This window comes from Schistocerca piceifrons, chromosome 2 (genome assembly GCF_021461385.2).
Source record: "Schistocerca piceifrons isolate TAMUIC-IGC-003096 chromosome 2, iqSchPice1.1, whole genome shotgun sequence".
NCBI classification, from domain to species: Eukaryota; Metazoa; Arthropoda; class Insecta; order Orthoptera; family Acrididae; genus Schistocerca; species Schistocerca piceifrons.
The window spans coordinates 315,562,466-315,585,824 of record NC_060139.1 but is presented as its reverse complement, the minus strand read 5'-3'; the positions used below and the strand labels follow the sequence as shown (position 1 = coordinate 315,585,824).

The 23,359-nt window shown below is 44.5% G+C and overlaps 1 protein-coding gene across 1 annotated transcript in view; it reads left to right on the top strand.

Moving 5' to 3' along the window:
• The window catches only part of LOC124775355, a 442,958-nt gene extending 419,808 nt beyond the window's left edge, over positions 1-23,150 (top strand). Inside the window, exons 31-34 of the mRNA XM_047250186.1 lie at positions 580-768; positions 12,339-12,516; positions 18,069-18,204; positions 23,004-23,150. Of these exons, the coding sequence (XP_047106142.1) occupies positions 580-768; positions 12,339-12,516; positions 18,069-18,204; positions 23,004-23,055 (555 nt within the window). The 3' untranslated portion in view covers positions 23,056-23,150. The remainder of the gene's footprint in view (positions 1-579; positions 769-12,338; positions 12,517-18,068; positions 18,205-23,003) is intronic.
• Positions 23,151-23,359: the final 209 nt, after the last annotated feature.

Here is a 23,359-nt window from a genome sequence, read left to right as displayed (position 1 = left end):
CAGTGTTAAAAGCCTTCCGGAAATCCAGAAATACGGAATCGATCTGAAATCTCTTGTCAATAGCACTCAACACTTAATAATTTGGAATAACACAGGCACTGTATTATCGTAGTAAAAAGTACGGTCGAAGACCAAAAAGTGTTAATAGCATCTGACTTACTAGGATAAACCTTTTAACTAAGATTTTCGCTCTTATTGAGTAGATTATGACAGCATTTTCAGTTCTTAAACTCGGCCAATTAGGCCTACTGTATGAAATCGCGAAAATCGAATTTTTTTTTGCCCGGCAGTTAGCCGTTTAGTGATACATATAATTCAACGGATTATTTCTGTTTCCTTTCTTGTGTACTTGTGTGATCTGCGTAAGTTTCTATTCTTTGAGTACGAATGTTTTGTCTAGGGAGCGAATGAATACGATTGCTAAAAATGGAGCTGTTTCGTCAGCATACTCACTCAGCATACGGTACTTTGAAATGGTGCAGTAGACTTCCTCGCTATGCTTGGTACGCGCTGAGCTCGAGCCCCGCCTGCAGTGACTCGGCCCTTACGGACGCCGTGGCCTTCCTATCTTTTCCGCAGGAGAGCCTGCCGCTGGGCGCGCTCATGCTGCACCGGTACGCGGCGTCGCGCTGCGAGGCGGCCGGACGGCAGCACTGCCTGCAGCTGGCGCGCAAGGGCGGCCTGGGGCTGACGCTGGCCGCAGACTCGGAGGAGGCGCTCACGCGCTGGCTCGCGGTCCTCTCGCACGCCATCGAGCGCAACAACCACGTGAGTAGCTGGCCCGCACTCCAACTACAACCACTGTACATGTCACTCAGTCGCCTAAACCCATCACACATTGTTTTCTACTCGTAACATAGTTATGTACCACACTAAAGCATCCAAAAGAAAAAAAGTGAAATGCCAAGACAAAACAGTGATTGCTTCCGAAACAGGGACTAGGCGACAACCAAGTAACAACGCCAGGAATTGAACCGGGGTCTCCTCCTTATTAGGCAGGTGCACTAGCCACTAAGCCACCCTGGGAAAGCGGTTCAGAAAACTGCACGGATTACCCTGGCACGCTTCCCACCTCGATCCAGTCTCACTGACTCCCCAAACTACCGGGTGATCAAAAAGTCAGCATAAATTTGAAAACTAAATAAATCACGGAATAATGTAGATAGAGGGGTACAAATTGGTAATCCGTGCAGCTATGCGAACCTATATGCCAAGGTGGCTTAGTGTCCAGCGCACCTGTCTAATAAGCAGAAGACCCAGGTTCGATTCCTAGCCTTGGTACAAATTTTCACTCCCTGCTTCAGTCTACATACAAAAAGAATCATATCTGTATGAGACCAGTAAAGTCACTGAAACTGTATCATTTCATTTGTAATCAAGTAACACTTGCTCTACAGAATTACGTTCAGAACACCTGTATCGTAAATCTCTCCCAAGCCAAAGTCCACAAACACCAAAATGTTGAGCTCTGACTACGCAGTTAGCGTCTTTAGTTCCTGTGGCGCTGAAGTTCTGCCTCACATTCCCGATAAGCACTTCGGAATATACCAACAACAAACTAAGAGGTTAGTGAACAGTAATTAAGACCTTATATGGAGTTAAATGTTGATGATCTTGATACGTAGCCACGCTGATAGATGGCCCGTGAACCAAGAAAGAAAAGCGAAGACAGTGACGCCTGCACCGTGGCGTCCTTCTTTCTGTGACGTAGGACGATTGCGTAAAACATCCACCCACATCTGTACGCTTGTATCCAGATAGTGTGTAAATGAAACCCCACTTAAACGCACTTACCTACATATTCTACATCTCCATCTACATCCATACTCCGCAAGCCACCTGACGGTGTGTGGCGGAGGTCTGATTTTATCCACGTGGTCTCTTCGCGAGATATACGTAGGAGGGAGCAATATACTGCTTGACTCCTCGGTGAAGGTATGTTCTCGAAACCTCAACAAAAGCCCGTACCGAGCTACTGAGCGTCTCTCCTGCAGAGTCTTCCACTAGAGTTTATCTATCGTCTCCGTAACGCTTTCGCGATTACTAAATGATCCTATAACGAAGCGCGCTGCTCTCCGTTGGATCTTCTCTATCTCTTCTATCAACCCTATCTGGTACGGATCCCACACTGGTCAGCAGTATTCAAGCAGTGGGCGACCAAGCGTACTGTAACCTACTTCCTTTGTTCTCGCATTGCATTTCCTTCGGATTCTTCCAATGAATCTCAGTCTGGCATCTGCTTTACCGATGATCAACTTCATATGATCATTCCTTTTTCTGCTTGTAACATAGTTATGTACCATACTAAAGTATTCAGAAGAGCAAAGTGAATGCAAATAAAAAACAGTAATTGCTTCCGAAACAGAGAATAGGCAACAATCTAGTAACAACGCCAGGAATTGAACCCGGGTCTCCTCCTTATTAGCCAGGTCCACTAGCCGCTAAGCCACCTTGCAAAGCGGTTCACACAGTTGCACGGATTACCCTGGCACGCCTCCTTCCTCGATCCACTCTCACTGCCGCCCCAGCCTACTTTAAATTCCCCCTTACACACGAATGGAATTGCTGAGGCTCTCCATGTTCTGCAACAGCCACTCACCACCCTTGGTACTAATTTTCACTCGCCGCTTCAGTCTACATACATAAAAAAGATCATTTCACTACGAGACCCTTAAAATCTCTGAAATTGTGTCATTTTATTTGTATAACTGCCTACACCTGAGTTTCAGGCTGGATCCCACATTTACGTTCGATTCCGAGATGCTATTCCAGAAGATGGAGAGTCTCGGCAATTCTGTTCGGAATTTAAATTTGACTGGAGGGTCGGTCAGAGTGGCCGAACGGTTCTAGGCGCTTCAATCTGGAACCGCGCGGCCGCTACGGTCGCAGATTCGAATCCTGCCTCGGGCATGGATGTGTGTGATGTCTTTAGGTTAGTTAGGTTTAAGTAGTTCTGAGTTCTAGGGGACTGATAACCTCAGATGTTAAGTCCCATAGTGCTCAGAGCCAACTAAACCATTTACACTGGAGCGGCAGTGAGAATTTGGATCGAGGTAATCCGTGCAGCTGTGCGATCCGCTGCCCCAAGGTGGCTTAGTGTCTAGCGCACTTGTCTAGTAAGCAGAAGACCCAGGTACGATTCTTGGCCTTGGTACAAATTTTCACTCGCTGCTTCAGTCTACATACAAAAAGAATCATATCTGTATGAGACCAGTAAAGTCTCTGAAACTGTATCATTTCATTTGTAATCAAGTAACACTTGCTCTACAGAATTACGTTCAGAACACCTGTATCGTAAATCTCTCCCAAGCCAAAGTCCACAAACACCAAAATGTTGAGCTCTGACTACGCAGTTAGCGTCTTTAGTTCCTGTGGCGCTGAAGTTCTGCCCCACATGCCCGATAAGCACTTCGGAATTTACCAACAACAAACTACGAGGTTAGTGAACAGTAATTAAGACCTTATTTGGAGTTAAATGTTGATGATCTTGATACGTAGCCACGCTGATCGATGACACGTGAACCAAGAAAGAAAAGCGAAGACAGTGACGCCTGCACCGTAGCGTCCTTCTTTCTGTGACGTAGAACGATTGCGTAAAACACCCACCCACACCTGTACGCTTGTATCCAGATAGTGTGTAAATGAAACCCCACTTAAACGCACTTACCTACATATTCTACATTTACGTCTACATCCATACTCCGCAAGCCACCTGACGGTGTGTGGCGGAGGGTACCTTGAGTACCTCTATCGGTTCTCCCTTCTATTCCAGTCTCGTATTGTTCGTGCAAAGAAACATTGTCGGTATGCCTATGCGTGGGCTCTGATCTCTCTGATTTTATCCTCATGGTCTCTTCGCGAGATATACGTAGGAGGGAGCAATATACTGCTTGACTCCTCGGTGAAGATATGTTCTCGAAACTTCAACAAAAGCCCGTACAGAGCTACTGAGCGTCTCTCCTGCAGAGCCTTCCACTGGAGTTTATCTATCATCTCCGTGACGCTTTCGCGATTACTAAATGATCCTATAACGAAGCGCGCTGCTCTCCGTTGGATCTTCTCTATCTCTTCTGTTAACCCTATCTGGTATGGATCCCACACTGCTGAGCAGTATTCAAGCAGTGGGCGACCAAGCGTACTGTAACCTACATGCCCGCATCTCGTGGTCGTGCGGTAGCGTTCTCGCTTCCCACGCCCGGGTTCCCGGGTTCGATTCCCGGCGGGGTCAGGGATTTTCTCTGCCTCGTGATGGCTGGGTGTTGTGTGCTGTCCTTAGGTTAGTTAGGTTTCAGTAGTTCTAAGTTCTAGGGGACTTATGACCACAGCAGTTGAGTCCCATAGTGCTCAGAGCCATTTTTTTGTAACCTACTTCGTTTGTTCTCGGATTGCATTTCCTTAGGATTCTTCCAATGAATCTCAGTCTGGCATCTGCTTTACCGATGATCAACTTTATATGATCATTCCATTTTCTACTTGTAACATAGTTATGTACCATACTAAAGTAATCAGAAGAGGAAAGTGAAATGCAAATAGAAAACAGTAACTGCTTGCGAAACGGGGACTAGGCAACAATCAAGTAACAATGCCAGTAATTCAACCCAGGTCTCCTCCTTATTAGGCAGGTGCACTAGCCACTAAACCACCTTGGCAAAGCGGTTCACCAAACTGCACGGATTACCCTGGCACGGCTCCCTCAAGTCTCATTGCCGCCCCACTCTACTTTAAGTTCCCCTTACACACGAACGGAATTGCTGAGGCTGTCCATGTTCTTGATCAGCACCCTTGGTACAAATTTTCACTCGCCGCTTCAGTGTGCATGCATAAAAAGATCACGTCTCTACGACACCCTTAAAAACTCTGAGATTGTATCATTTTATTTGTATAACTGCCTGCACCTGTGTTTCAGGCTGGATCCCACATTTACGTTCGGTGCCGTGATGCTATTCCAGAAGATGGAGAGCCTCGGCAGTTCTGTTCGTGTGTAGGACGGAATTTAAATTAGACTGGGGCCGTACAGAGAATTTGGATCGGAGTAATCTGTGCAGCTATTAGAACCGCTATGCCAAGGTGGCTTAACGTCTAGCGCACCTGTCTGGTAAGCAAAAGACCCAGGTTCGATTCCTGGCCTTGGAACAAATTTCCACTCGCTGCTTCAGTCTACATACAAAAAGAATCATAAATTACAGTTTTTTTCAAAGAAAATGTGTTTTTCTCTCTGTTAAAAACAGTTCCTAAATCTATAACCTACATGTGAAACCATAACCTATGTGAAAAAAGGACAAATCATGTAATATTTCAGGACACCCACTGAAGATGCATTGTAAAAAAGGCGAAACGCGTCTGGGTGCATAAATAAAAATAAAAAGTTTCAATGTGCAGCGTTCAAAAGGCATTTTCTTTTAAAACAACTGTAATTTATATACAGCTGCTGCGAAAATGGCCACTACAAGAAACGTGTTAAAAAGAATCATATATGTATGAGACCTATAACGTCTCTGAAATTGTATCATTTCATTTGTAATCAAGGTACACTTTCTCTACAGAATTACGTTCCAAACACTTTCATCGTAAATCTCTCCCAAGCCGAAGTTCACAAACACCAAATTGTTGGGCTCTCACCCCACAGTTAGCATCTTTAGTTCTTGTGGCGCTGAAGTTCTGCCTCACATTCCCGATAAGCACTTCGGATTTTACCAACAACAAAGTAAGAATAAATTTCCTTTAATTTACGTCTATGGTCACAGACTTTTTGTTCACAGGTTACCGGTTTCGGTCTGTAATGACCGTCTTCAGGTCTGCAGCAAAAAATATAGGATAACGTAAATACACCCGCAGATTGTCTACAGCTTAAAAACAATAAATAGACCATAATGAAAAGTACTAGGCCTACTGACATATATATGCATTTGTGCGCTTTAAACAGTGTCCTAATGCTCTACAGCCATAGTGGCATCGTCAAATGATAAATGCAAAATCAGCACCAGCATCGTCAAATATATATAAATAACAGCATATGCACGAGTCATGTTGTCAGTAGCACTACTGTTCAAAACAAGCTGCCGTGGCATCTTTAGCTATTTGTTTTATAGTTTTTATATTATTTTCTGCACTATGAACGATGTTTACTACTTATGTCATTATCTACAATATTGGCACTTGTGTATATGTCAATTACTGTCTCGTAACTCTTCCTCTTTTGAACAAACTGACTTTTGTCGTTTTCTATTTCATTGCTTTTTATTACTGTAATGAATTTAATACGTTATAAGCTCATTACAGACGTCAACCATTGTATCCCCCCCCCCCCGCCTTTATTTTACCCTGTTCAATTAATCACTCAAAACTAGTGTGTGCCTACAGTAGCGACATCACGTGAACTTGCAACACAAACATCTTGTGGCTAATGTACGGCAGCTTGTTTTGAACAGTAATGCTACTGACAACATGACTCGTGCATATGCTGTAATTTATACATATTTGACGATGTTGGTCCTGATTTTGCGTTTAGCATTTGACGATGCGACTAAGTACATTAGGACACTGTTTTTATAAAACACAGGTATGCTTCTTCATACTTAAAAAGCACAAATGCATATATTGTAAGTAGGCTGTTTAGGTTTTCTTATTGGTAACGCCACGTAGCGCTCTGTATGAAAAATCACTGGCTGTGCTGTGTTTGTTTCTGGTGTTGTTACATTGTGTCTAACTTTTGAAGATTTTGTTCCATTGTGTCTAACTTTGAAGATTTCGTCCCATTTGTTTCTGATTTTGTTCAAGCGTTGTGTCTAACTTTTGTAGCCTTTGTCCCATTTGTTGCATTAACTGTAATAACAGTGCACTAGTGTCTGAAACATGTTCCTCAGTGCTATTCGGCAGTGCATTTGAACCAGCAATATTCGCATTTTGAAAAGCAGAAAATGTGTCCATTTTGAAAAGCAGAAAATGTGTCTTGATTTATTTGAGAAAACGGTGAGGACGCAAAACCTGAATCTACAGTATTTGCAAGATTGTTTCCTGTCATTTCGGAGTCCTGAGGCGAGCTATTGCCGACCGATCGATCGATAATGCTTCCCTGTTCACTAATTGTTTCACTGCCTACACCATTATTTGCAGCCTGCTCCATTTCCCTATGCACGATTACCAAATTACTACTTTGAACATTAGTTAATTCATTACATGGTGGCGCTAACACACTGCTTTCGTCTTCACTGTCATTTCTCAGTTTACTTTGGAGCCTAGTATTACGTTTTTCACACGCCATTATTGTCACAATATTTCACACGACAACCCAGAAAAACATAATTTGAAGAGCAAAATAAGAAAACACATTAACATAGCACTGAAAATAATATCTAGTTAAGACTGCAACTACAAAGGAGATTCTGTCTACAATTACGCGCTAGCAATAAACAAAATCTACACTAATTACACAAACTACAAGAAAAAAATCAGAAGATTCCAGTGAGGTATCCTCGGCTTAGGGTCGACATATGACACGTCCCCTGTGAAAGATTATACATGACTGTGCTTAAACTGACACACAATATTTTTAGCGCAACGCAATCTGACTTTCAAAAATCCCTACAAAAGAATGGCCCTAACTAACATTAACCTATACCTTTCACAAATCACTTACCTCACCAAAAATCTTCGTTACCCGAACTACTGCAATACAGCGAGCGCCACTACTGCCAGCTAAATAAAAGATTCAAACTACTGAAGGCACTAACTACTAATAGGCATAGTTAGCAAATGAAAGATTTTGATAGAGAACAAGCAATGTAGTTACCTTAATAGTCTTCAAAAGTCATAATGTATATGGCAGTTCACGACATCCAGTCTTACAAATTTCAAAACTCCGCCATCTCCCTCCCCACATCCACCACTGCTGGCGGCTCGCCTCCAACTGCTCAACGCTACGCGCTGTTCGCATCCATCTGCCCAACACTACAGTGGCAGACAACAATGCAAACTAGCCACAGACTGCACACAGCACAGCCAGTGATTTTTCATACAGAGCGCTACGTGGCGTTACCAATAAGAAAACCTAAACAGCCAACTTACAATATATATATATATATATATATATATATATAAGCTGTAGACAAGCTGCAAGTGTATTTAGTTTTTCCCACATTTTTGCTGCAAATCAGAAGATTGTCATTACAGACCGAAACCGGTAATCTGTGAACAAAAAGTTTGTGACTATAGACGTAAATTAAAGGAAATTTATTCTATATACGGGTCACAGTTTTATTCGCGACAATGTCGCAGCTTATGGAACAAACTAAGAGGTTAGTGAACAGTAATTAAGACCTTATTTGGAGTTAAATGTTGATGATCTTCGTATGCAGCCACGCTGATCGATGACACGTGAACCAAGAAAGAAAAGCAATGACAGTGGCGCCTGCACCGTAGCGTCCTTCTTTCTGTGACGTAGGACGATTGTGTAAAACACCCACCCACACCTGTACGCTTGTATCCAGATAGTGTGTAAATGAAACCCCACTTAAACGCACTTACCTGCATATTATATGTCGCCCCGCTGATTTGATGGCTGGAGTACTGCAGCACCAACCTTCTTGTTTTTATGCTGCTGGCCTCTGCATCACAATGAAATACGTGTAGTAGTACTACATGTCGCGGAAACAAGATATACATGCGGGTTCAGTCCTTTCGATAGCTGAGAAGGGAATCATCAGACATTTTAATCAGGAAAATGGTGGATCTTTGGTATGTTTTAGAGGGCCGTCAGTACCTGGCTAGTGGCTTTACATACAACGGCCCCTCCTACCTGTGAAAATCATGTTGGAGTTTTACACTTACCGTCTGCACCTCTAACGTTAGTCACGTTACAACCAAGCGAAAATAATGCAGCGGCTAAGATTCACACTCATGGCTATCAGGCTGGCGGTACAGGTTCACACCCTACTTTCTTTCAGTTTCAAAGTACAGAATCCCATTAAATAGTATATGTCACAGAAAATTACTCAAAGATAGTCATTTTCGACGTAGTAATATCATTAATAAGTGAATCATTACTGCAAACGTTCTTCAAACGTATATTCCGTATGTGGTTCGCAGTTAAAATGCCAATTCGAAGGGAGGGCAAACTGATAAGACACTCAACGATCAAACCTTTGTACGTGAAATAAAAGCAAGCACCTGTACTGTAAAAATTATCTCCTCTTAGCCAACTGTGTGATGTTTATTTTTAAAGGCAGATTAAAATTTTCACGAAAAAAAATTCAAAATGCTCCCAATTTGCTACAGACTAATAGAAAAATCGCTTCGAGCGAAGAATCCATAAAAAAATTCTTTTAGTCTGCATCAGGAATGATGAAATACGCGTGGTTCGCATTGAATTTAATCGAAGAATGAACCCGTTATCGCTTCTTAAAAATCCGTGTTCCAGCAAGGCAGCGACTTTCACTAAATGTGCGTGATGCTCAACCATTTTTTGTTTCGGATGCTTCTACTATAAATAACATCCGGAATTCCATTGCAGTACAGTAAACGCTGCAAGCCGTAGCGAGTAAGACGATTCTGTAACAAACGGTATACACGTTCGAAGAAAGTTTGCGGTGGTGACTGATTCATTAATGAGCATTTTTGAACAATTTTGCATGACACATATTATTTAATGATGTACTGTACAGTGAAACTGAGAAAAAGTACACTGGCTGCATTTGAACGTGTACCGTCAGCGTGATAGCCATGAATTTAAACCGCTGCTCTTCCTTCGCTTGATTGTAGCATCATTAACGCTACACATGTAGGAATTATTGATTTTCACGGAAACTAGGAGCCGTCGCATGAAAATCCGCTAGCCAGGTTCTCTACAGCTCACCTTAAAATCACTAAAATGCGTGATTAACAGGCCTGATGGTCCACTTGTGAGCCTAACTACTGGAGAACGAAGCCACAAAAGTCTTCGAAACGGAGTGCAAATAAAGAAAACAACGAAAGCATCGTCGAGCAGAAACTTATTGATAAAATAGCCTGTGCGCTCCAAAACAATTCAGAGCTTAAGTCCCCATTCTGCAGCGTTATGGAAGCAACAAGACAAACTGTTGGCTTGTCTTCCCATCGCATCCCTCTCAGATTTAGCTGTAAGCTGTAAGCCTGATGGACAGCCCGTCAAAAACTTCACACAGGTCGAGCATGAAAACAGGAAGAAGATGTAATGAACTGTGAAAAAAGAAACAAAATAGAAACAGTGAAAGGTCCAAGCTCAAGACGTACAATATCAAGCTGATTCGAAGAGACTCGGCGTGGCGGTAAAGTGGTCACAGTGTTGGGCTGCAAATCTCCCTCGTGTACCTTTTTTTCGCAAAATTATGGAGAGTCCGTTCGGTCATTGAAGTGTCTGTCCTCTTTCTGTGGTCATGGCAATTGTCATACTGTAAATTGGTTATAGAGTATAATACATGCGGTAAGAAAATATTACCGTCGCAAGTACATGTTATGAATAGTGAGATCAGGCGAGACGCCACGTAAATGAAAACAACATGTAAACGGGAGTCAACTATGTTACAACACAGAAATCCAAGAATCAAAACTTCCAAAACGGAACATAAGAGCCATAACATGTGGTACTTGTGTAGAAAAAATAGGAAGTACTTACGTCTGGAGGCCCGTAGCCTTGTAATCATGGGATCTGGTGAAAACGCACGTCTCAGATACACACCGGCTAGTGGTCGGGACCCACTGTAAGCAGTAGATCCGATGCAAGATAACCGCGCCGTGGTACATTGGAGAGGCGGAAAGCTTTGTGTTGTGCAGTCACCAAGTGTACACGAGCAGGTGAAGTGAAGTGTGAATTTCTAAGGGACCAAACTGCTGAGGTCATCGGTCCCTATACTTGGGCACTACGTAAACTAACTTAAACTAGCTTATCCTAAGAACAACATACACACGCATGCCCAAGGGAGTACTCGAACCTCCGGCGGGAGGGGCCGCGCAATCCGTGACATGGCGCCTCAAACCGTGAGGCCATTCCGCGCGGCTACACGAGTGGGCCTTTTGCTCCGAAAGCCCATATCGATTATGTTTCTTAGAATGGTTCGCACGCTGACACTTGTTGATCGCCCAGCACTGAAATCTGCAGCAATTTGCGGAAGAGTTGCACTTCCGTTACGTTGAACGATTCTCTTCATTCGTCGTTAGTCCCGTTCTTGTAGGATCTTTTTCCGGTCAGCGATGTCGGAGATTTGATATTTTAGCGGATTTATGATATTCATGGTACTCTTCTTCGCTACCTCCGAGATGCTGTGTTCCATCTCTCGTGCGCCGACTGCAACACCACGTTGAAACTCACTCAAATCTTGATAACCTCCCATTGTAGCAACAGTAAGCGATCTAACAACTGCTGCAGACACTTGTTGTCTTATGTAGGCGTTGCCAACCGCAGTGCCGTATTCCGCCTGTTTACATATCTCTTTATTTGAATACGCATGACTTTGGCGCTTCAATGTATGTTATACGGAATCAACTTCCATTACAAGACCGTTCCATACACCTAGCTGTAGCAAACGGACGTTACGCCACGATACAAACTCAAATTTGAATACATCTATCAGACACATCAATGATAGGACGGAAAGTTCATAATTTTATGAAAAAACGGACACGAGAGACTTTCGAACACGCATCTCGCGCTTTTTATCCCAACACCGTGACCAGATAATCACCACGCCGTGGCTCTTCCAGATCAATCGATGTTGCATATCTTGAGTTTGGACCGTTAACTGTTCCTACTTTGCTTCTTTCTTCACAGTATAGTACACCTTCCTGTATTCATGCTTCATGTACGCCCTGTTTTTGACGGACTCTCGACTGGGCCATCTTACCATTAAATCTGAAGGACCTATATGTCCATTTTTTCATAGACTGTTGCAGGATTCGGCTTTTTGACACAAGAAGTAAAATCAAACACCTTTCAGCCGTCTAGTTTCCAAATTTATTTTATTTGGCTACAAGTTTCGGCGATTTACTACGCCATCTTCAGGCCCCTGATCGACGTATAGGAATATTCCACCTCGGTTCTAATCAAAACAGGGGCCAGCAATACTGGCATTAGTAGACTTCTGCTTGCTATAGCGATACCTTGAACGATCATCTGCCGACCTAGGTATCGCAATAGCAAACAGAAGTCTACTTCTATCAGTATTGCTGAACCCTGTTTTGATCTTAACGGGGTTGGAATCTTCCTACACGTCTGTCATGGAGTTTCCCTTGTCAACAAGTCATTGGCTTCCCTTGCCCCACGACCAAGCCGTGAAGCTGCTGCGGAGAAGTAACGGCCTCAGCTGCCAGAGTGTGGCTACCTGTTGCAGGCGGACGAGTGGCTGGAGGCGACGCAGCGAGCCCTGCGGCTGCCCGCCAGCAGCGTGCTGCAGCCCGACTGCGCCGGCTACCTCACGCAGATAGGGCCGAAATGGCGGCGCCGCTTCTGCGTGCTCAAGGACGCCTGTCTCTACTTCTACCAGGACAGCACCGCGGACTCCGCCATCGGTGAGGCGCCTCACCCCTCCTCCCTGCACCACCTGCATGTTTGTGAATCAAAGAATACGCCCTATGAAACTAAATAATAATTTAAAAGATGCCCGTTATTCTTACTGTAATACGAGGTATGTCCATTTTGGTTATATAAAACGAACGTGTACAGATACAGAAAAAATATTTATTGTACAAAAATCAAAAGCTGTTAAACTACACGACTGGCCATTAAAATTGCTACACCAAGAAGAAATGCATATGATATACAGGTATTCATTGGACAAATATATTATACTAGAACTGACATGTGATTACATTTTCACGCAATTTGGGTGCACAGATCCTGAGAAATCAGTACCCAGAACAAACACCTCCGGCCGTAATAACGGCCTTGATATGACTGGGCATTGAGTCAAACAGAGCTTGGATGGGGTGTACAGGTACAGCTGCCCATGCAGCTTCAACACGATACCACAGTTCATCGAGAGTAGCGACTGGCGTATTGTGACGAGCCAGTTGCTGGGCCACCATTGACCAGACGTTTTCAGTTGGTGACAGATCTGGAGAATGTGCTGGCCAGGGCAGCAGTCGAACATTTTCTGTATCCAGAAAGGCCCGTACAGGACCTGCAACATGCGGTCGTGCATTATCCTGCTGAAATGTAGGGTTTCGCAGGGATCGAATGAAGGGTAGAGCCACGGGTCGTAACACATCTGAAATGTAACGTCCACTGTTCAAAGTGCCGTCAATGCGAACAAGAGGTGACCGAGACGTGTAACCAATGGCAACCCATCCCACCACGCTGGGTGACACGCTAGTACGGCGATGACGAATACACGCTTCCAATGTGCGTTCACCGCGATGTCACCAAACACGGATGCGACCACCATGATGCCGTAAACAGAACCTGGATTCATCCGAAAAAATGACATTTTGCCATTCGTGCACCCAGGTTCGTCGTTGAGTACACCATCGCAGGCGCTCCTGTCTGTAATGCAGCGTCAAGGGTAACCGCAGCCATGGTCTCCGAGCTGATAGTCCATATAGTCCATGCTGCTGCCAACGTCGTCGAACTGTTCGTGCAGATGGTTGTTGTCTTGCAAACGTCCCCATCTGTTGACTCAGGGATCGAGACGTGGCTGCACGATCCGTTACAGCCATCTGTATAAGATGCCTATTACCTCGACTGCTAGTGATACGAGGCCGTTGGAATCCAGCACGGCGTTCCGTATTACTCTCCCGAACCCACCGCTTCCATATGCTGCTAACAGTCATTGGAACTCGACCAACGCGAGCAGCAATGTTGCGATACGATAAACCGCAATCACGATAGGCTACAATCCGACCTTTATCAAAGTCGGAAAGGTTTGTCCTCCTTACACGAGGCATCACAACGTTTCACCAGGCAACGCCGGTCAACTGCTGTTTGTGTATGAGAAATCGGCTGGAAACTTTCCTCATGTCAGCACGTTGTAGGTGTCGCCACCGGCGCCAACCTTGTGTAAATGCTCTGAAAAGCTAATCTTTTGCGTATCACACCATCATCTTTCTGTGGGTTAAATTTCGCGTCTGTAGCACGTCATCTTCGTGGTGTAGCAACTTTAATGGCCAATAGTGTACTTTCCTACATAGTTCCTCATTAAACTTAATGTGGTTTCACTTACAGTTGTTGACGATTTGTTGTATATACACTCCTGGAAATGGAAAAAAGAACACATTGACACCGGTGTGTCAGACCCACCATACTTGCTCCGGACACTGCGAGAGGGCTGTACAAGCAATGATCACACGCACGGCACAGCGGACACACCAGGAACCGCGGTGTTGGCCGTCGAATGTCGCTAGCTGCGCAGCATTTGTGCACCGCCGCCGTCAGTGTCAGCCAGTTTGCCGTGGCATACGGAGCTCCATCGTAGTCTTTAACACTGGTAGCATGCCGCGACAGCGTGGACGTGAACCGTATGTGCAGTTGACGGACTTTGAGCGAGGGCGTGTAGTGGACATGCGGGAGGCCGGGTGGACGTACCGCCGAATTGCTCAACACGTGGGGCGTGAGGTCTCCACAGTACATCGATGTTGTCGCCAGTGGTCGGCGGAAGGTGCACGTGCACGTCGACCTGGGACCGGACCGCAGCGACGCACGGATGCACACCAAGACCGTAGGCTCCTACGCAGTGCCGTAGGGGACCGCACCGCCACTTCCCAGCAAATTAGGGACACTGTTGCTCCTTGGGTATCGGCGAGGACCATTCGCAACCGTCTCCATGAAGCTGGGCTACGGTCCCGCACACCGTTAGGCCGTCTTCCGCTCACGCCCCAACATCGTGCAGCCCGCCTCCAGTGGTGTCGCGACAGGCGTGAATGGAGGGACGAATGGAGACGTGTCGTCTTCAGCGATGAGAGTCGCTTCTGCCTTGGTGCCAATGATGGTCGTATGCGTGTTTGGCGCCGTGCAGGTGAGCGCCACAATCACGACTGCATACGACCGAGGCACACAGGGCCAACACCCGGCATCATGGTGTGGGGAGCGATCTCCTACACTGGCCGTACACCACTGGTGATCGTCGAGGGGACACTGAATAGTGCACGGTACATCCAAACCGTCATCGAACCCATCGTTCTACCATTCCTAGACCGGCAAGGGAACTTGCTGTTCCAACAGGACAATCCACGTCCGCATGTATCCCGTGCCACCCAACGTGCTCTAGAAGGTGTAAGTCAACTACCCTGGCCAGCAAGATCTCCGGATCTGTCCCCCATTGAGCATGTTTGGGACTGGATGAAGCGTCGTCTCACGCGGTCTGCACGTCCAGCACGAACGCTGGTCCAACTGAGGCGCCAGGTGGAAATGGCATGGCAAGCCGTTCCACAGGACTACATCCAGCATCTCTACGATCGTCTCCATGGGAGAATAGCAGCCTGCATTGCTGCGAAAGGTGGATATACACTGTACTAGTGCCGAAATTGTGCATGCTCTGTTGCCTGTGTCTATGTGCCTGTGGTTCTGTCAGTGTGATCATGTGATGTATCTGACCCCAGGAATGTGTCAATAAAGTTTCCCCTTCCTGGGACAATGAATTCACGGTGTTCTTATTTCAATTTCCAGGAGTGTATGTTTATTGCAAAGATGATAGTACACAGTGGCACCCAAAGGTAATCATATGCAGCCTGAAGATATTTAACATTAGTAGTCATATATCTTTGACATTTTGTCATTTTAGTATTCAGCTGTTCTATTATCGATACTCTTTGATTTCACTATCATTACAACTCAAGGACATGCGTTCGTCTTTTGTATACCAAAGTAAACCTGGTTTTCCTAAATATGACGAGCCCACGCGACTATTTACTGATCTTTTTTCAACCTGATGATTTTACGTCTGGCATTTCGTCTGGAGCCAATATTTTTCTTAATTTGTGGCCAATTTTGAGCTTGGGGTGCCCTGCAATATACGTTAATGACATAAACTGTAAGGACATATTTCGTAGTTATACACTTATTTATATTCATTGTTTAAGACATTTTACATCTTTTGAAATAGTATGTGATATTATTGTACGCAATTTTTGCTTTTAACAATCACTTGGAAATGGTACAAAAGGCAGAAACCTGGGTCTTAATTCAATAAACAAAAATGCAATGACGTCGCGGTGTGTTAATTTAAAAATTATTGTATGACTGTTGCTCAGAAACATCATAAATCGATTTCCAATAAGGTTGTCGCTCCGTGAGACCAGCAAATTCACATCTCGTCCCCAGATCGTTTAGAAGGTATACCGATCTGTGCATTCAGGAATGTTCTGTGGATGTGAGCAGCAACACCATCGATTGTGCACCATAGAAACAAGCGTCACTTTAATGCCGCGCTACAATACGCAGTGTACAAGAAAACCCACCCGTTACAAACGCGTCTAACAAACCTTTAATTTCGATGCTTTAATTACGAGGGTGGTCTGATAAGTCTGGTACATTTCTTTGAAAGAATGGAACATTTTCGATGTGCCTTCATGTTGGTAAGCTTGATTAGTCCAAGGGTCGTATTAAGAATTTCAACAATGTATAGCGTACAGTTCACTGTTGACAGATGTCTGAATTGGTCAATGTGTCGACTGCGATTGAAAATGTTGTTGTTAAACATTTTCATTTGAAAGGTTGGACTGCCGCAGAAATCAAAACCGAGTTGGATGAAGTTCACGAGGACTCTACACCATCTTGAAGAGCATTTACTTTTGGATTAATGAAGTTAAACGTGGTCAGGAAGCACCGAAAACGAAGCACGCTCCGGCCGTCCGACTGCTGAGACTGTAGGCACCTCAACTGAACGACTGTTTAATATCCTGCCCAAAGAATTGGCTATGGAGAAGCTGCGTGTGAGGTGGATGCCCCAATTCCTAACAGTCGATCAAGAGCGCATCCGGCATGACGTTTCAACACACAGTCTGGCGATGTTTAATAGCCGTACGCAAGACTTTTTGCGCCAATTTATGACTGTTAATTAAACTTGGATCCATGATTACACATCAGAATCAAAACGGTAGTGAAAACAATAAAAAAACTTGTGAAGGTGTAGCGAAGAAGGCAAAGACCATTTTGTCAGCTGGTAAAGCTCATAGATTACCTGGAAAATGGCAGAACCAGAACTGGGTACTATTGTCCTTCATTGATAGACCGTTTGAAACATGCGTTGACTTAAGGAAGACCAAGATTGACACGCGTAACAGTCCTCTTTCATATGGATAATGCACCATCTCACACATCTCTAGCAATCCATCAACGAAAGTGGGACTGCAGCCGGACAGCGGCGGTATTTGAATCTAACGTCGTTTATTGTTTTTAACATAAGCTACCAGTTTCGACACCACATGGTGTCATCATCAGGACCCGAACGTAACCTGCCATCCACAACTGTTTTCATGTGCAATGAACAGAATCGCATGCAGCGGGCCGAAATTAACCGGATTCCATACTTTCTGTGGCAACAACAAGCCCATCATGGTCGTCTGACCGTGGTAGCATGTAGAATAAACAACGTTAGATTGAAATACAGGTGCTGGTTTTGTTTCATTATTCGAGTATCTCACACATCAGCGATAGCAACGGCGAAAGTGCGTTAATCGCGCTTTGAACTGATTCCTCATCCATCGTACTCACCAGACCTACGCCCAAGCGACTGCTGACTCGAAAGTTTGGCTTGGAAAGCGATGATTGCAGTCAAGGAGTATTTTGCAGAGTTTGACAGAACTTATTTTTCCGATGGTATGAACAAGCTGGAGGATCGTTGGATCATGTGTATATTCCCCAAAGGAGACTACGTCGGGAAGTAAGGTGAGATGTTTACGAAACTCGTTTTTTCTTGCTTTTTTACCAGACTTATCGAAACACCCTCGTAAATTCATCGTATGTTTCCGTCTTCGTTCGTGTAGAAGATATGTGGCAGCATTTTGAAACGGGACGAGTCTTTTAAAACACTCTGTATTCTTCCCAGTGTATGAGTTTCTATGTATGCGTCGCATTAACAGTGTAACAGCCAGGTGAGTTACTTACAGGCCGCGCGTGCCTTGTGCAGGAATGGCGTGCCTGCACGGCTACCGGGTGCAGAACTGCGGCACGGGTGAGAAGCGCTTGTCCTTCGAGGTCCTGCCGCCCGATGCTCGCCAGCGACACTTCTACTTCCATGCAGAATCGGAGCTCGACAAAAAGAAGTGAGTACATACCCTGCTCATTACATACAGCGCAATACACGTCCGTCACTGCACCTTGCAAGGAAAAACTCTCCCATGTGAACAGTTGCTATTAAATTTGTGAAGCAGCTCATCGAGAAGTAAGCATCTCCATTACCCATTCTTGCACATAACCATCTGGCAAACAACAAGGCGTGAAGTAGGCTGTGGAAACAGTTCGATGTGTCCGTTTCCTTATGTGAGCACAAAATAGAGAAGAATGGCTGCAGCTAATGCCGAACCATCAGAAGAATAAGACGGAGGAGGAGGCGGAGGATGATGCAAAAAATTATTCAAAAATTGGTGATCAAAAATATACCCTAAAATGCCACGACTGATCTTTATTCACACTACGCAGCACAGTTAAAAGCTCATTCTTTCGAAATCCCGTAATTGTTTCCCACTGCGACGTAGAAGTTTGAAATTTGGCTCGGTGGAGCCGACAATCTTCCTCTTTAGCGCAGCAAAAGTGTGGCGCCCTGCGGCATGACCTCCGCGAAGCTTCAAACAGCAAGGTACTCGCACACGCGAAGAAAAAGGCCACAGCTCAGAAGTTCACGTGGTGTGTAAGATGTCTTAACAATGTCATATTGGCATCAAAGTGCATGACAATTCTACACAACACCACTGTGGACATGTCACAAGATGGGAAGGTAATGAAACCCCTCTTACCCACATTTCACCCTTTCTTTTGACGCTTCTCCTATGGAGATCAGAACCGCGACAACCAGCTTTGAAATCACGCAGTTTTCTTATGGTTGGCCGAGGAAATATTTCAGACACACCGCCGCTCAACATCAACACGAAAAGGCTTCGGGGGGTGACATAAAGGACGTCAAGGAAACTACCCTTCCCTTGGAACGTTGGTTCCTACACATTTAATGGTCAAAAACGACAGTTTTCAGTACCATGAACAACAGACAGGACGACTTTCTTGACAGCCCTTCGACACAGGTAGGCAATTAAACTTCTCTAAGTGTTGTCTAAGGCTCAGGCGCTAGAGCAGACGCGAGGCTGAGTGGGTGTCGAAGTTAGTGTGAGATCACTTTTAACATGCTCAATAAGGGTGAATGGGTTTGAAAGTAATGGATCCAACTTCAAGAAACCTCGCCCTCTTGACGTATTTTGATAGTAACTGAATGGTGAATGGGAAAAAATGTTCGAGGTCTCAACCCGATAGTCTGTTATGCAGCCATAACATCGCTACCGTTTGCTGGCTCGAGAAAATTGGTTTTTATATTCAAATTGATTGATTTAATTAATGTGCTTTTTAATTACGTAGTTGGTAAATCCGTGCTTGGAACCAATAAACTCGTTATCTTGTAAACAAGATGAATCAGTAATCAGTTTTCCTGGATTAATTTTAATTCTCTCTTTCTCTGTCGTTTTTCTTGTACTGGAAAGGGCAGTCTGTATGACTTTGCCATGTGCTGTGTCTGTCCACAAAAAGTTTATGAGTTACAGTGTGTGGAACAAATCACTCAGTAACCTCAAAGAGAAGATTAAAAAAAAATGACTCTGAGCACTATGGGACTTAACATCTGAGGTCATCAGTCCCCTAGACTTAGAACTACTTAAACCTATCCAACCTAAGGACATCACACACATCCATGGCCGAGGCAGGATTCGAACCTGCGACCGTAGCAGCAGCGCGGTTCCGGACTGAAGCGCCTAGAACCGCTCGGCCACAGCGGCCGGCTAACCGCAAGAAATAAAACTAAAATACCCACTTCAAACAGTATATTTTCCCACAGTAAAAACCCTTCGTAAATCGTAGACAGGAGTCTACTACCTAATCATACCTTTTAGCACTCGCTTTACGGAAGTCATGACATTGACGTGAAAGCGTCAGTTTGCTCGTTGATCGAACTTTCTTGTGTGGCAAAATACTGTCAGATTTCAATTGTCAGTAAGCACGGGACTAATAAAGCGTAAATAATGGGTGAGCGCACAACGGATAGATGGTGTCTCTAGTGGTTGTCACGCAGTATTTGTTTTGCCTGTGACGTCGTCTTACCAGTGTAGACGCATGCGCGTGACTGTTTGTGTGAAGTTATATATGGCTGTAACGTGTGAATTCGTTTAGCTATGCCACTGATTCTTTGTGAAGAACTTGCGGTACACTACTAGGTCCCAAAGGGTGACAAAAAATATTCGTCGGAATGTAAGTGAAAATTGGTATTAAGTTGGCAGTCAAAAATAACGAAAGATGTCGTCTCATATGACTCTTAAATATTACCGGAATCGTGAAAACGCAAGTCAGAGGAAAGCTCACGCCCGAAGCAATCCAGAAATCCTAAAAAGTCCAATGCCGAGCGAATGCTACAGCAAGGAAACGTAAAAACGGCCAAAGCGATTACGCAGCTGGCCCTCGGGCGAACAGCGACCAGGGGTAGTCGTAACTTATGATTTATCTATTGTATAATTATTGTACTAACAGTCTGAAGTCAGCCGTTAAAAATATTTCGGACCTCAAAACCAGACATTTATGCCATAATTTAAAAAAATACTCTATCTTGGTACATCTTAAATGGTAACACATAAAAAAGAACCAAGCTGCAAGGTTCATTTTTCATATGTATTTTAGTTCTTGGCTAGATCACAAATTTTACAATAATGATGATAGAAAGTATAATTATATTTCAAACTTTTTAGGTCGTTTCTTGATCAGTTTCACACGTAATTGGCATTTTTAAGCAAAAGTCTCTGACAGAGGCTCTGCGATCAGGTCAAAACCAGTTTGTTTCTTTCCTGGTCGTTTTTTCAGTAAATTTTTTTGTTTTCTCCTAACAAATCTTGTAAACTCGGATTGCATGCTGCATCCTCGTGAGATTCATGTGTAAAAAATAGGAGATGAAGCGAAATAAAATGGAACTAAATTGTAATTACAGCAGTAGTATGTGTAGTAACAGTATTAACGTCGAAAAATTGTAGCAGCCGCAACTTATTTGAATATGAATCTCCATCAAACTGTTTGCAAACAGATATTTCTCCCTCCGATTCAACAATTTAAAACATACAACATATGTAAGTAAAATAAATAAATAGAATAGTAATGAATGTTTAGATATTTTAACTATGTATGTCGAAAATACTCCGGCAACATACTGTATAAAGTTTATTTTCCAAAAAACGTATTTCAGAAACCTCCTTTATTACATATGGATTTATGTGGCTTGGAAGCTTCTTTAATTTATTTTGTAACAAAAAGCTTTCATTTTTGAAAGTAATTAGTTACGGCGGGATATTTTGCAAAATTTCGAGTTATTGCATAGTTGAATACACAGTTTTCAAGAATTTTTATTACATATCAACTTTTATATGAAGCACATTTTTATATATCATCGTTTCGAAGATATTCTCTCTAAACGTAATATGCCAAAATACCTTCCGAGATGTGTTTTGGCTTTTAAAACTGAAATTGGGTACAAACAAAAAGTGTGTATTGAATTATTTTGCCTCCCCTACACACTCGTCAAGTTTCATCACGAACATTTATTTACAACATAGGAATGTTCCCTTGTCAGTGGTTCGCAATAGCAGATCTTACATTCGCTACTGTTTCTTTCGAAGTCGTCGTCGTCTTTGTTTCTCCTTTATCCAACATCTGGCCTGGTTGAGACTTTTATAGTATTTCTCCACTTTCTTCTGTCTTTCCATCACTCTTCTTCTGAAACTGTTTTGCTCCAGTACAGATTCCTTCTTCTTAATATGGTCTTTATTGAGTCAATCCATCTTGCTCTAGGTCTCATTCTTGCCCTCAACTTTGGTCTCTATCATTCGTTTTGGTAGTCTCCCATCTTGTATTCTCTTAACATGTTCAAAGCATTTTCACCTGTTCTCCTCTCATTCAGCTTTTGTACTGTAATTTCGTTCCTAATATCTTCATTAGTTACTCACTGTCCCCTCGTTTACCCTAGCATACTTTCAGGAATTTCATTACACTGTTTTGGTTTCTACTTCGTCGCTGTCCAGGTCTCCAATGCATATGTCAAATGGTTGTAAAGTACGTGTAGTAGAACACTTCCTTACAGCTGATTGGTCCTCCATTCCCCAGACTAAGCCCCTCTCACACTGGTAAAATGCATTGCTCTTTCGTATCCTTTTACTAACTCTCATCCCCATACTTGCATCCCTTGTTTTCACACTTTGGTCACGCGGGATTAGCCGAGCGGTCTCAGGCGCTGCCGTCATGGCCCGTGCGGCTGGTCCCGGCGGAGGTTCGAGTCCTCCCTCGGGCATGGGTGTGTTTGTTTGTCCTCAGGATAATTTAGGTTAAGTAGTGTATAAGCTTAGGGACTGATGACCTTAGCAGTTAAGTCCCATAAGATTTCACACACTTTTTTTTTTTTTTTAACATTTGAGATTTTCACTCTGCAGCGGAGTGTGCGCTGCAGAGTGAAAATCTCATTCTGGAAACATCCCTCACGCTGTAGCTAAGCCATGTCTCCGAAATATCCTTTCTTTCAGGAGTTCTAGTTCTGCAAGGTTCGCAGGAGTGCTTCTGTTAAGTTTGGAAGGTAAGAGACGAAGTACTGGCAGAAGTAAAGCTGTGAGGACGTGGCGTGAGTCATGCTTGGGTAGCTCAGTTGGTAGAGCACTTGCCTACGAAACGCAAAGGTGCCGAGTTCGAGTCTCGGTCCGGCACACAGTTTTAATCTGCCAATTACGTTACTTATTAATACGAAACAGTTTATAACGCTTTTGTCCAGGCGTTTTCGTAAAAATCTGCGGTGCGAACCCGAGTTGCGCCCGCAGAAATGTTTTGCCTCTTGCGGCAGGTGGTTGGCGGCCCTGGAGTACTCGATCGACCGGTGGATCCGCGTGGGCTGACGGCGGTGCCATGCGTGCCGGCGGCGCGCCCGCTCCCGCTCGCGCTCGCGGCTGCTGTCCGAGGCGGCGCTCGCGGACGCAGAGGCAGACGCAGAGGCCGAGGCCGACGCCGACGCGGACGCGCGCCAGCGCCTTTGACGGCGTCCGCGCGCACTGCCGCCCGGCAGCCCGCGACGCCGCCGGCGCCGCCGCAGGCTGCGCAACTGCTGACCGGCGCGCATCTGTCCTCCTCTCTGTCGAGTAGCAGTAGCAGCTGCCCCGGGGCGGAGCCATCTGCGCACGTACTCTCTGCCTGTGCCTGCAG